This window comes from Pipra filicauda, unplaced genomic scaffold (genome assembly GCF_003945595.2).
Source record: "Pipra filicauda isolate LSUMZ 115617 unplaced genomic scaffold, ASM394559v2 scaffold126_size2276778_pilon, whole genome shotgun sequence".
NCBI classification, from domain to species: Eukaryota; Metazoa; Chordata; class Aves; order Passeriformes; family Pipridae; genus Pipra; species Pipra filicauda.
Genome location: NW_024103729.1, coordinates 1,462,825 through 1,476,112, shown reverse-complemented (window position 1 = coordinate 1,476,112; position 13,288 = coordinate 1,462,825). Strand labels below are relative to the sequence as shown.

Here is a 13,288-nt window from a genome sequence, read left to right as displayed (position 1 = left end):
GAATCATAGCTATTTGCTTTGTAGCTGATCAGCTGCTCTACAGGATCTGAATTTTCTTTTTATTTACCTCTGAAAGTTTGAGTAGAAACTACCTATCTGTAGTGACAAGCATACAGTCTCTCTCCCCAGCTGTGTAGAGGGAGGTTTTGGGGGACAAGGTCTTGCTGAAGCTTCTGCTGTAGGAACTCCTCTCCCCACCTTAGGGAACAGGCACACCTTTCCAGGAAGGGATATGGGAGCAGATCCCAGATGTATCTTCTGAGGAACTCTTAAGAAAGCATTTGTGGTGCATTTGCTTGAGCTTCCCACCCAATCTGATCCATGGCTATTTGCTTACAGCTTCCCAGCTGTATTTCTCTCCATAACTACGTGGTCTGTTCCTGACATTTGCATTGAGGAGACATTAGCAGGCTCGGCACTGCTCCCATGTGCAGTGTAGCTTCAGATTGCACTTGCCTTGCCCATGGAGGCAAAGCAAGCATACACCTGCTTGCTAGGGAGTGTGCAGCCATTTCTGCTCATTTGCATTGATTGGACCTGTCACTGAGTGCATGAAATCATACCCAAAACTTTTTTTTATGCCTCGTGTCAGATTTGATCTCACCAGTTCTGTTGGGGTGTTGCTGTAAACCCCACTGTGTGAAGGGCAGGGGTGTTGTGCGCTCACAACTGCTGTGTGCTGAGGCTCAGTGCAGTAAGGTTTGGTCCAGGAAGTGTTTATTTTGATCAGACATGTCTAATATTAGGAAAATATTGCGTGTCATTACTGAAATAGGTAATAGACTATTGTTCTGTGCTGTACAAATGATGGATATGTAAATAGAGGAATACTGAAAAAGCAATCCAAGACATAATGTTCATTTGGAGTTGCACCATAATGGAAACATCCACGCATTTATGCTTAAAAAATAAGGTCTGGCTCTTCTATGTGCAAAAGTAAAACTATCACCATAAATATCTGGCTGTGTTGTTAAATCAGTAGCAACAAAGCCTAAAGCAAAAGCATAGAGAAGTAGGTGTATTTATTGCTATGTAAAAAGTTAAAATAAAAATGTAATTTTCAGCTATCTTTTATGTTCTTGGAAATATTGGTGAAGATGTATAGCCCAATAAAAAAAGCACAGTTGGCATTTTGCACTGTTAAGAATAAACCACAAATCACCTGCATTATTAGCCACTAATCTCCTTAGGTTCCTAATCATATCCATGTGAATGCTAAGAAGCAACCTGGGCTAGGAAGGGAGTTTTCAAAGTGGTAGATGCCTTGGTATCACTGTAATTTGGAGAGGGTTGTGGAAATATTTCAGTTCTGCCTTATTTCCTAGAGTGACATGGTAAGTTACTTGTCCTTGTACCATCCCTAACTCATTGAGACAGCAGTGAATTCAACCAAAAAAATTCTCAGCTGCCAGGTGAGTTACTGGCCGTTTCTTTACATAGTAGCCTAGGTGTTAAAGCACTGATCTGGGAAGTAAAAGATCAGGATTTTTGCTTCCTCTTAGCCCAGGAAGGTTTGGATCAACTCTCTCTATTTCCTAAAAGAATATCCTAGTGGGCAAGATAGAGACCAGCCTGAGTTGAGGCCATGCTTTCTCCCTTGAATCCTGCTGCTGAGGTTGTACTGTTGTGTGAGTAGGAAAGTGGAGGAAATGACAGCTGAAAAAATTATATGCAATTATGGACTGCATATGTATGTATACATACATATTTTAAAAATATTTTTCTTGTATTTTAAGATTTAAGGTATTATTTAATTGAATATAAAATATAATTAAACATAAAAATAGTATTTTTATATTGCCTCTTTAAATTTGTGTAGCAATTTGTGGACCAATCAGGTCCAGAGTTGCTTTATCTGCATTTTAATGGATCATTAACAAATAGAATTTTCTGCATCACACAAAGTGTAAGTCTCCAGTTTAGCTAGAAGGACAAAGCCCTAAAGACCAATCACAATCTTTATTCACTCCAGTTCCCACTGATACTTGTCATGATACAAAATATCAATAGCAGTTTAATTATGTATAGCAGACTGTACATATGTATTTTTTACATCTGAGTTTTAATTACACGTGAATGAACCTGATATGCAGTCATTTGTGCAGCAAGTGCAATCATCTTTTATGCAGTTGAAACTTTTGGATGCCTGGAGTAAATGAAAAGCACTTTATGGGTACTTGCATTATTGCATATTACATTATAATGTAATTCTATATTAGATATTCTATTTATGCAGAATCCAAAAATAGTTCATGCTGTGTAGCAATGCAAATTTCAGTGAATAATCCACAAAGAATTTCAAGGCCTTAACCGTTTGTGACGTGTTATTCTCTATCTTTAATGAGGACTCAACCTTTGAATAAATCATACTGGTCTTTTTATGAGTAAAACCCATTTCTGTGCTTTCCCATTAAAGAACAGTCTATCACTTCTTATCTTAATGATAAGAATGGAAATATTAGGGCTTATTGTTACTGTTCAAAATTTCTCAAATGGGTTTTAGATGTTCTGTCAAGAGTTAAAGTGGAAATCAGGATTCTGCATTCTGAGGCTGTGCTCCCCCTTCCCACCTGAGGACTGATCAGAGAAGGAGAAAGCATCAGCAGTTTCCTGGCCAGGGCTATGTAGGATAGTGCAGTAGCTGAGGAAAAAATCCACTTTCCCTATACTTCCTTCGCAAGGAATCCAATTTAAGTCAACGTAGAATGGAGGGAATTTCCTTTCCCACTAGTCTGGGGAAACAGAAGAGTGAGTAGGGATGTTTTGTTTTACCTGAGTACCTGAGACTGAAGACACTGAAGCCAAAGACGTGTCTGAGGCGCAGGTTGTGTGCAGGGACAGCTCCCTTGCACTGTGCAAACCAAGGCTAATGGGCTGTGCTGAAGTTACTGATGTTACATCCCTGTAACAACTGCCGAGTTTAGACCACGGGTACAAACAACAAAACGATACAAGAAAGGAACCTCCCCTTGAACTACTTAAGAGATTTTGCAGAGCTGGGGCTTTCTGTTCTTTAAAATAGATAGTACGAAGTAGAAGTTTTTCTAATAGGGATATAATAAATAACAATTTACTGAATCAGTTCAGAAAATCACCAGGTTGCTTTTGGCAGATTGAATAAAACACACCCCATAAATTTCTGATGAACAGAGAGCAAAACACTCCAAGTCCATCAACACTGGCTAGGAACTTAGAATTTGAGAGAGATTTTACCATTCATAGCACAACTGTCCTCAGTACATAATTACATGGAAGAACAAAATAAAAAAATCTGTAAAAATCATCTGCATAAATAAGGCACCTTTTGCAATACTTTTAAAATAAATATTTAAGAGATTAAAAGTGTTTTTCATTGGTTATAATAGCACAAGTTAAAAAAATTGACAAAAATAATCAGATCAAAATACTCATTCTATTCCTTCATGTAATTAAGTATGCATTTCAATAAGCTTGTGTGATAGAGTAAGATGAAAGGCAGCCTTTGTCTTGGGACTTCTACATCCTCTGACAATATTTAAAGTGAGCTCATAAGATGTGATGATCTGCTGCAATACCTCATGCAAACTTGTAGTCAGCCCTACATCAGTGTATTTATTCATTCCTCTGATCTGTCCTCTCCCCCTTTCCTTAGAAGCCCCTTGAGAAGAAGGGCTGGATTAAGAACTGGTACCAAGATTGGTTGATTTACAGTCTGTTTGAATGCATGATGCTGCACATGTTCAAGTGAATCAGGCTTTCTATCAGAAAACAGAAAATGGCTCTTGAGTTTCTGTGCTGCCAAAAATGGCATTACTTTGAATTGCTGATTTCCAGAGTGTTCTTAAAATTGGAGGCAAAAAAATTTTTTTTCCTCTCACATTTGCACATTTGCCTCAGCCTTATTGGTGGTGCTGTGTTAGGGTGCTAAAGTAGTTTAACTAAACTGGAAACTATCATAGCCAACACAAACTAGAGATACCAACAGTGCTTTTTCCAGACCAACCACCTAAAATGGGAAGGATGTCAGTAATACAGAGTAAGCTTCCACATAAGACCTCCACTGAGGGTCCCATCCACCCCTACTTGAAGGCACTGGAACACTCTTGGGGATGGTCCTGTGCGAGGCCAGGAGCTGGACTCTGATCCTTGTGGGTCCCTTCCAACTCAGCACATTCTGTGATCTCATTGATTGTTACGGCGTTTGCATCCACATATTAGCTCTCTGTAAAAGTGTTCAATTCAACAATATTTTCTGACGGAAAATCATTAATGTGCTCTTTGCCATTCCTGGTGTTACATTAATCGTATTGAATTCCTTTAGTCTCACAGCTTTTACCGGAATACCACTGTAATTTAACATTAATAACAGACCCTTACTAGGAAGTGTTACCAATTTCTTGCCTAGGTGATGTTATAATTAGTAATATCTTGCTGTGACAATTGCTGCTGTAAAAGCAGTGCCATTTATAGGTGGTGTTACATATGCAGCATGTGCTGCGTGCACGTCCAAGCATTCCAATATATGCTGAGTGACTGGAGAGGCAACAGTGGAACATGCAGGAGAACATTTTAAAACACTTTAGATGTAATGCAGAATAACTTTTTGCACATACAAGGCTGTAAAGGAAATAATAAGAGAGTTGAAAGAAGGTTTTAAGCTATGCTCGATTAAATCTGCGCTACAAGTTTCCGGTACTCTTATATCATACTTAGGTCTCCTGGGTGCTTTTAAGTATTGTCAGCCAACAAACTATAATTTCATGCTTGGGTGGACTAATACAAGCCTAGGCTTCTGCTTCTTTGTACAGTCAGCTTACAGTATGCTGGAATAATAAAGTGAGAGCGGGAGGGAAAAATAAAATAAAATAAACTATTGTCATACAGAATGATAATACTTATCAGTAAAATCAGATACTAGGATGGTTTCACCTATAATTTGTTCAGGCAATAAGCTGTGAGTCCATTTACTTCACTAGGCTTTAGATCAACTCCTTCAAGTTCTGTATTTTGATTTGACAGGTACTGTAACAGGCAGCTATGCAGGTAGAAGTAAGCTGCAGAACTGGAGAGTGGGTTATTTATTTGTTTGTTTGCTTGTTTTTGTTGGGGTTTTTGTTTGTTTGTTTTTTTTATGTAGCAACGTAGAGAATGTAGAGAAAGAGGCTTCTTTAATGCCAGCCACTAAAACATAGCCATATTAGTCATAGCCAGTCAAAATGTTTCGGACATGTTATCTCTGTATCTAAAGTGCAAATTTGCTGAAATAAAAGTCACTTTCAGCAGTGTTTAGACAGAAACTTTACCTGTATCCTACCCCCTTTCCCTTTGCTCCTCTAGTTGTGGTAAAACCATGTGGAGCAAACTGTAACAGCCTCTGCCCAGAGCCCTGCCTAAGCCATATTTCTTAGGGCCTCAGACGCTCCAGTTCCACTTCTCTACATTTTTGTTCAACTTTCTCCCCTCCTTTGTGGGCTGCCCCACTCCTGTGCAGTTTATGAGCCTCACAAACATATTGGAAATATATCAAATTATATATTTTCCTTTTAAAACAAGCTTTGGAGTAGTTTTGTACTGGAAAGACTAAAATGTGTTTTCCTACCTTAAATTTTAGAATCCCATATAGGATGATGTTTGTAGTTTCTATCTATTGCAGATTTTAATCATTTTAATATATTACCTGAAAGAAAGTGATATAGTTGCATAAAGACCCATGCATTTATACTGGGACAACCTGAGTCTGCGAAAAGTCTCTGTGTTCAGTTGAGGTCCATGTTACCAGAAGAATTGAGAGAATCCCTTGAACAGCATACACAAAAGGTATAATATGTTAAATGAGCCAGGAAGTTAAATAAAAAAGCTGGTATTTCTGCACTGAATTGTCCACAATAAGCTCTAGGCCAGGTTCTGCCTTAGATGCTGTGCAAAATTCTTATAAAAATCAACGACCATTTGATGCAAAGAACAGAAACCCAAGCCCAGCACGTCTCCCATGGATGACAACAAGGATCCGAAAACAGCTCACAGAAAAGCACTTCCCTGCTTCTCACACTGCAACAATAATGACATGCTCTCCTTCTCCACTTGTCACATGCCTCCATTGTTTAACCATTATTTTGAACATTGATTTTTTTTTTTTAAATCCCACGAAGTTTCTCCCATGTGACTCTTTATTTCTTCCTTTAAAGGCAAAAGCACTGCATACTACTGTGAAGGTTTTAAAGAAATAAAGAAATTTGATATAATGGCTTTGTTACCAGTGAAGTAAAACCTTTGCGAAAAAAGTCCTATTCCAGAAAGCCTTAGCTTTTGTATCATTTTATGTATCTATAAGAGCTAAAATTAGATTATAAAAAAGAATCCGATCTTTGTTTCTTTCCCTTGTCAGTTCCTTTTCTTCCTAACTTCATTTTTTCCCTTTATATTTTTTTTAAACCTGTAAACAGTCTTTTCTGCAATGTACTGAATTTTAGTGTCAGAGTGAAAGATCTAAACAGTAAACACTTTATTTCCTTTTGATTATGTTTTGTGGAAAGAAAATTCCTGAAACTCCCTTCTTTCAGGATCATGGTGGGGAAAGAGTGGGTTTAAAATTTATATTTTGTGATAAATATATCAAGAAATGATCATGAATAATCATTATGTGCATCTCCATGCAATGTAAGGGTGAAAAGGATCACATACCAAGTATTGTGAAAGAACCAGAGATTTTTCATTTAACACTTTAACTTTTCATTTATACTTGCATTTAAGTCAAGTTTGGTAATTTTCCGTTGTAAAAAAACCACATGGATATGAATGAGATTTTCATAGTATTTACATGAGAGAAACTTTGCAAATGACAATGATTTTACTTGCATATTCAGTGTGGAATTATTTGAGAATTATTTATCCAGGTTTCTTTCTGTGAATGAAGGATAAACTGAGGTCACTTATTATTCTGGTTTGTGATTAGCCATGTTTATTTATTAGGTTAATTTGCAGAGTTTCAACAATCCCGTGTCCTTGGAAAGGGTCATGAAATGGCACCAAATCAGCTATACTGATTATCTGTGCTCTGAAAAGTACAATGAGTTTTTCTAGATCGTGTACTTGAAAATGTGTTGTTGAAATGAGCTTTGAACCAAGTTCAGGCAATTGTTGCCAATGATAAAATACCTTCAGGGGACCTGCTCTGTACTTGCAGTATTTGAGAAAGCCTTATGATACAATCAGCTGCTTTTGTCATCTTCATGTTATGATATCCACTATAATTCATCTACTGAGATTTGTGCTTTCCTCTCAGCTTTTAATATGATCTGCTTTTAACACCTGCAAAACTGATTCTTGGGCTTTATTGGCATATCTGTACTATGATGGCTGCCTGTCCTGCCAGCCAGTTCTGCATTAGTGCTTGAGTGGGACCTGAATCGTAGTGTTATCTAATGCTTCTTTGATTTATGGTTAGACTGAAGTCTCTCTGAGATAAGATTCTTTTCTCTGTTTAAAAATTGTCTAGCAAAATCAGCTTCTGGTCCAAAATCAGGACACTGTGTGCTATCTTGCTGTTTTCACTGAAGTGATAAAAGAATAACAAATCAGGATATTGGCAGTTAAGAAACTTTTAATTCTCCAGCCGGTAAATGAAAATAGTGTGCACATACATGCTTAAAAACTCTTTCTTGTCTTTCCCTTCTAAAGATGTCTGTCTCTGATACCAGAGTGACAAGTCAGCCCAGAAGGAAAATTCAGCTGAAGACCACAAAATGCTGAGGTTTTATTTTGATTGTCAGTTCACCCTAGAATGCACTTTTGCTTTTAGTGGCTTTTCCATTTTCTCACAGGCACGGAATAGTACTTATCTTGCTCCATAGGCAGCCATTATGTCTGTTTTATCCACGTACAAAGCACAGGAGAAATAAAATGATAGGTGCCCTGATAAGGCAGATAAACTTTTGAAGTCTACAAATAACGCAATTCCTTTTGGCTGATTGATTTCAGGTAAGTGCAAAGGACATAAACAACCTCTTTAAAAAAAACAACCCTGAAAGGTATGCATCTGAATGATGGATAACTGCAGTTCAAGTAGAAACACTTTCAGAAGTTGTTTTATGGAGAATTGTCTCACTCTGTCCCAGACGCTGCTTCTATTCAGTGTAACTGAACGTTAGTTCCTGGGATTGAAATGAAATCTGTAGAGAAGGAGAAAGGTCTCCTCCTACTACTCTATTGGTGGCAGTGTGTGTGTGAGCCACTCAGAAAGCAAAGCCCTGTGCAAGCTGGACAGCCTACATTGCTATTTGGTAGCTTGGAGCAGTATCAGGGATGCAGTAGGCCTGTCACTGCAATACTTACAGCACCCATACCAGCCAACAAACAACAACCCTCGTGCCTCTCTGGCCCCTCACATATGCTGGAGGTAGGCAGTGTTAGTGCTCTGGTCATGCTGTTTAATCTTGGAAGGCTACACCACATGCAATGTCACCCTCACCTCAGACCAGAAAAAAAACATCAGACTTAGATGTAGGTGGGTCCAAGACCCGTGTCTTGCAATTTAGTGCTTACAGAGTATTCAAAGAGACTTACCATGCATTTGAGGCCTCTGTCCCTCTTCCTCCCCTTCTTGCTTTCTTCCGTTGTATTCTTGCACGTGTTTTCCTGTTATGCAGTAACTATTTTTTTCTCAGTGCAAGTTTCAGCATGTACTATTAAAGTACATATCCTGCAACACAGTGTAGGCTTCTCCTTATGAAGATGATGAACATTTATGGATAGAAACATCTTAGTGCATACATTATGCTCTGCTTTTCTCATCTTCATTTTCAATTATTTTTTCACTTTTGTGTTTTAGTGCAGCAATCCCACATCCTTCCTTCTCCTCTCACTACACAGCATGAGAAGCTGGGAGAACAGTTTAGTTGTCTTTCTGATTGATGCTACAGAACAGTCAGCAAGAGCAAGAATTATATGAATTATGAGAGAGAAAGAAGCCTCAGTGAACAAAGAGCCTTGTATAAGATCATATTAAGCTGGAAATGATTGCAGGAGTTTAGTCTAGTGTAGCTGGTAAAACAGGTGAAGGTAGTTTGGAAGACATTCTTATTACATGAATTTTCCTTAATTTTTAGCAGTAGATTGTAACTTGGAACACAGGCTTCTGTAGGGGGGGAATTCTAACTCCCATCAGATATACAGTGTTTTAGGACTGGGCAGGCAAAACCAGATGATATTCGTCAGATTAAGCAAGTAGAGAGGTTTGGGGCTGAGCAGAGTTAACAGCAAATTGCTACTACCTGGAAGTAAAGTTATAATTTTGCTCACCATTTGTCTGAGCTCTGCTCATATGTACTCAGGTTCTTGCCCTTGCAGGATGAAATTTCCACCTACTTATTAATTCGTTAACTAAAATTGTCTACATCTGCCTTGAGAAAACAGAACAGTATGAAGACATGTATATAGTGCTGAATTATAAATCTGTGGGGTCTTTTTTTCCTAATAAATTCTTGAAATACCTTTGTTTACTCCCTTGTTTTCCTCCTAGCCTTAAGTAGGATATTACGGCTTCAAATGGTGTAATACATTGTAAGCTGTAAAAACAAAGAAGCTGAAATGGATTCACTGGAATTTGCCCACTGTCAGATACAAGTGTTTTATTTTGCGTTTTCCTTGTTTAAATTACTGAGATGAAAATCCACGAGGATAACTCTAAGTAATTAAATGATCTGTTCTTCATTTTTATTATTCCAATATTAACATTTCTCACCCTAGATTTTAGAGAACAATATGTTTTTCCTAGGTGTCAATATTGGATTCAAAGATACTTAGAGAAAACAACCCTCATTGAACCCATTTGGCTCTGAATCAGGCTCCTGCTGTTTCTTTCAGAATAAAAATAAAATTTGACTCAGACAGAATTGCAGGTTTTTTTGTATAGTTCTACCCTAGCATGGCATGTTGCCATTGCCCAAGACCACTGAACTAATTGGAAATCATTCATAAGAACAGCAAGGAACAGCACAACTTTTTGATTTCCTTAGTGGTATTTCCTCCCTCTTGCTTTCCTTTGGTGAAATAAGTAGGCATAATAGATGTTATTGCCAGAAGAGTGGGTAGATTTGTGTTAATGCCTAAGAGCAAATGTCAAACTATAGAAATGTCAGTCTTGTATGCTTTCGATGTATATAACCACATAGATTATTAGTTTGCTGTATCTTTTCTTTGAAAACTTCATCATAATGCTCTCTGCAATCTTGTATTGGGCATAAATACTGTGCTACATGACAACTTCTCTAAATTTAGCAACTCAGCTTTGTAACATTAGGCAGGGAAAGGCAGAAGAAAGTTTGGGTGGATAATTTCTCTCTCTCTGAAAAGAATGTCTTTCAGAAGTAGTCATACCAAAGAAATGCTTAGAGCTGTGAGTCACAGCATTAGTGGGTTGAACCATCATTCCATGCAGGAATATGGGCATACATTTTCAGGATTAGTAAAATGTAGAAGTATTATTTTTAATAAAAATATATTTTAGGATAATGGCACAGCTATAATCTCTGAGCATCTGAATTCTAAAGAAAGATTATGACTTAAGTGGAAGAGAGATTGACATGAATAAATTTGTTCTTTTTAAGAATATTGTTTTTTAAAATCACTTAAAATATTTACTTGAAATGCAAAAGACATGGAAACCAGAGTTTCTAGAATAAAGCATCAGACACTTATATTCAAGATCTCTACCATACAGATAATCTCTGAGAAGTAGTGCTTCTGGTGCCTTCTACAGGCTTCATTTTACATGTACTGTTGTCTGTCTTTTTCATATTTATTTGTTTCCCTCTTCTCCCTCTGTCCCTTGTTTTCTAGCTCTACTCTTGTTCTCTTTCATGTCTTTTTTTTTTAACTCATGCTTCTGTCCTGTTCCTCATGTTCCTGCTTTCCACATTTTTTCTTTCTCTGATTTCTCTCTTTTTCTCTTCTGTTCTTTCTGACTTATATTTCCAAGGATATATCATAACCACAGGCTATTCCTTGTGAAAAAGGGATGGTTAAAGCCAGTTATGGTGGTACTCAGTATTAACATTTAAAAGTATTTTCCCCCTTCATACAACATTCACTTACTATTTCTATGTATTCTCGAAGAATTATCCTAGGGAAACATTTTAATGCTAAGTGCTTTTTGGCCTTTAAAACTGCTTGGCTAGATGAATTAGAGCAATATATTCATTTTTAACCAAAAAGATGTTTTTTCCATAAAAAGTCTCTTTGAAGGATAACTTCACTTGAACTCTCTAAGGAAGCTGTATTCCCAAAGAGTTACATTTTATCAGCTGAAATGTGACATCCTGGTTTGCTGCAGCTGGTATCAGAAAAACATATATGCAGCCTGAACATTAATCTCTGCTCAGCAGTGCAGGGTGAGGGACCAATAGATGTGCTATTGGATAATGGAGACAGTACTGGTAGGGCTTTGCCTGTTCAGCTCCTGAGCCAGGATGTGTGGAAATTAGCAGGCAGGCTTCTCTTATATTCCCTGAATATTCTGTTAAAGGCTTAGGGCATGATTGTCACTGGGGGATCTCACTGACAGGTATGCAAAGCTTTGGTAGTTTAAAATGACAATAGTAGCTGTTGCTGGTTTTGCACAGGCATTAGTGGCAGACTAATGCCTTGGCTTAGGGAGGATGTTCTTTTATCACTTAAAATATTTTCATGAAAAGCAAAAGACATGGAAACCAGACTTTCTGGAATAAAGCATCAGACACCCATATTCAAGATCTCCACCATACACACCTCAGTAGGAATGTGAGTAAAAGCACAAAGGCTCAGGAATCCAGGGAATAGGAAGTATAAGTTTTAGGGAAGTCCTATGAACCTTTCACAATGGATGCCTCTTTCTCTGTAAGAGGTGTGGATAAACCAATGTTGTCTTATTTTTTCTGGGGTACTCACTGCTTTGTGAGTATGCAGGCAGGCAGCAGCCATTTGGAGGCTTCTGTCTCTAACCTGGTTCCCCAAACAGAGTATCTACACCCTATCTAAATAATAATTGGATTAGCCTTATCCAGGAATTTAAAAAGGTTAATTTATTTAAACCTGTTGTAGGTCAGAGCTTCTTAACTTGTTCTCACTCCCGTAGCCTAAGTCAGGAATGTACAACCACCACATTGCTCGGCTTCTCTAGACCTTCTGTTGTTTTGGACTCTCACAATTTCTTCTCCTTAGAAAACCCATTAAAATAGATTATGCTTTTGTTTTTCAAAGTATAATAATTTTTGATTCCTAAATATTTTGAAGGTGACATTTGTAATGCAACTATAATGGATGGCTTATAACAGCAAAGGATACTTATGGTCAAAGCCATACCATATTCTGAACAGCCACGCACTCTCAGCTTTGGTTGTATTTTTCTCCAAGTTAGATGCACTCTGCAAAACAAACAAATGAATGAAGTGAAAAGCATTTTTATAAAATAAATAAAACATAGAGTTCCCATATTAAAAATGCATGTCAAACCAAATTAAAATTAACTGCACTTTTTTTTTAATTTCAAAAGCTTTGCTGGTGCACAGATGTCATCTCCGTGAATCAGTTCAGGAGCAAATTGGTTCATATAGCACATTTTTCATTGCTGCACTCATTTACTTTTATTAATGGTTCCAATTTTATTAAGCAGCCGAGAAGCACTATATTTCTGAGATCAATAAAATGATATTTAGATTTAATTGCCATTGTGGGATTACTTCAGTTTACTCCTACAAGATCAGATGCTATTCATGTATGTCTAACAAAACATCATTCCCAAAGGGATTGATATATTCTAATAATTATGAAACTCCTTTCTATATTTCTTTCCAAGGGGAGAGGAACATTACTTGAATCAAGAAGACTCAGAATGCCACTTTCTGTTCTGCATGCTCATTTTGGGGTGTGCTGCACAGGTAGAGAGGTGGACTGTCCTTTACTCAGGGTCATAACTGGGAATAGTACGTTAGGAACAGTTATCTGTACAAAGACAGCCAGTTTGGTCTTACTCTGGGCATCACATCAGTACTAAGAAGTATTAGTGGTAGGATGGAATTAGGAATGGGAGGGCCAGTTTTCTAAGGATACTCAATTATTGTCTTGTTTGTGTTTTGTGGCAAGTGCAGTTATTTTTAATGGAAATATTTTTCCTTATGCAATTTTAAACAGATTTATCTGTTAATTTTCATGTTTTAATCTAATAATATATTAAGACATGATTTCTTATTAAACAGTAGCATACACATAAATTCTAGCAACTCTCCCTAGAATTGGGGAAGCTGAAGGGGGAAAGAAGATGGTACTCATCCCTAAC

The 13,288-nt window shown here is 37.4% G+C and overlaps 1 protein-coding gene across 1 annotated transcript in view; it reads right to left on the bottom strand.

Annotated features, from left to right (window-relative positions):
- SLC9A9 (solute carrier family 9 member A9) overlaps positions 1-13,288 on the bottom strand; it is a 181,368-nt gene that overhangs the window by 33,861 nt on the left and 134,219 nt on the right. The window contains exon 14 of the mRNA XM_027739894.2: positions 12,298-12,377. Coding sequence (XP_027595695.1) covers positions 12,298-12,377 — 80 coding nt within the window. The remainder of the gene's footprint in view (positions 1-12,297; positions 12,378-13,288) is intronic.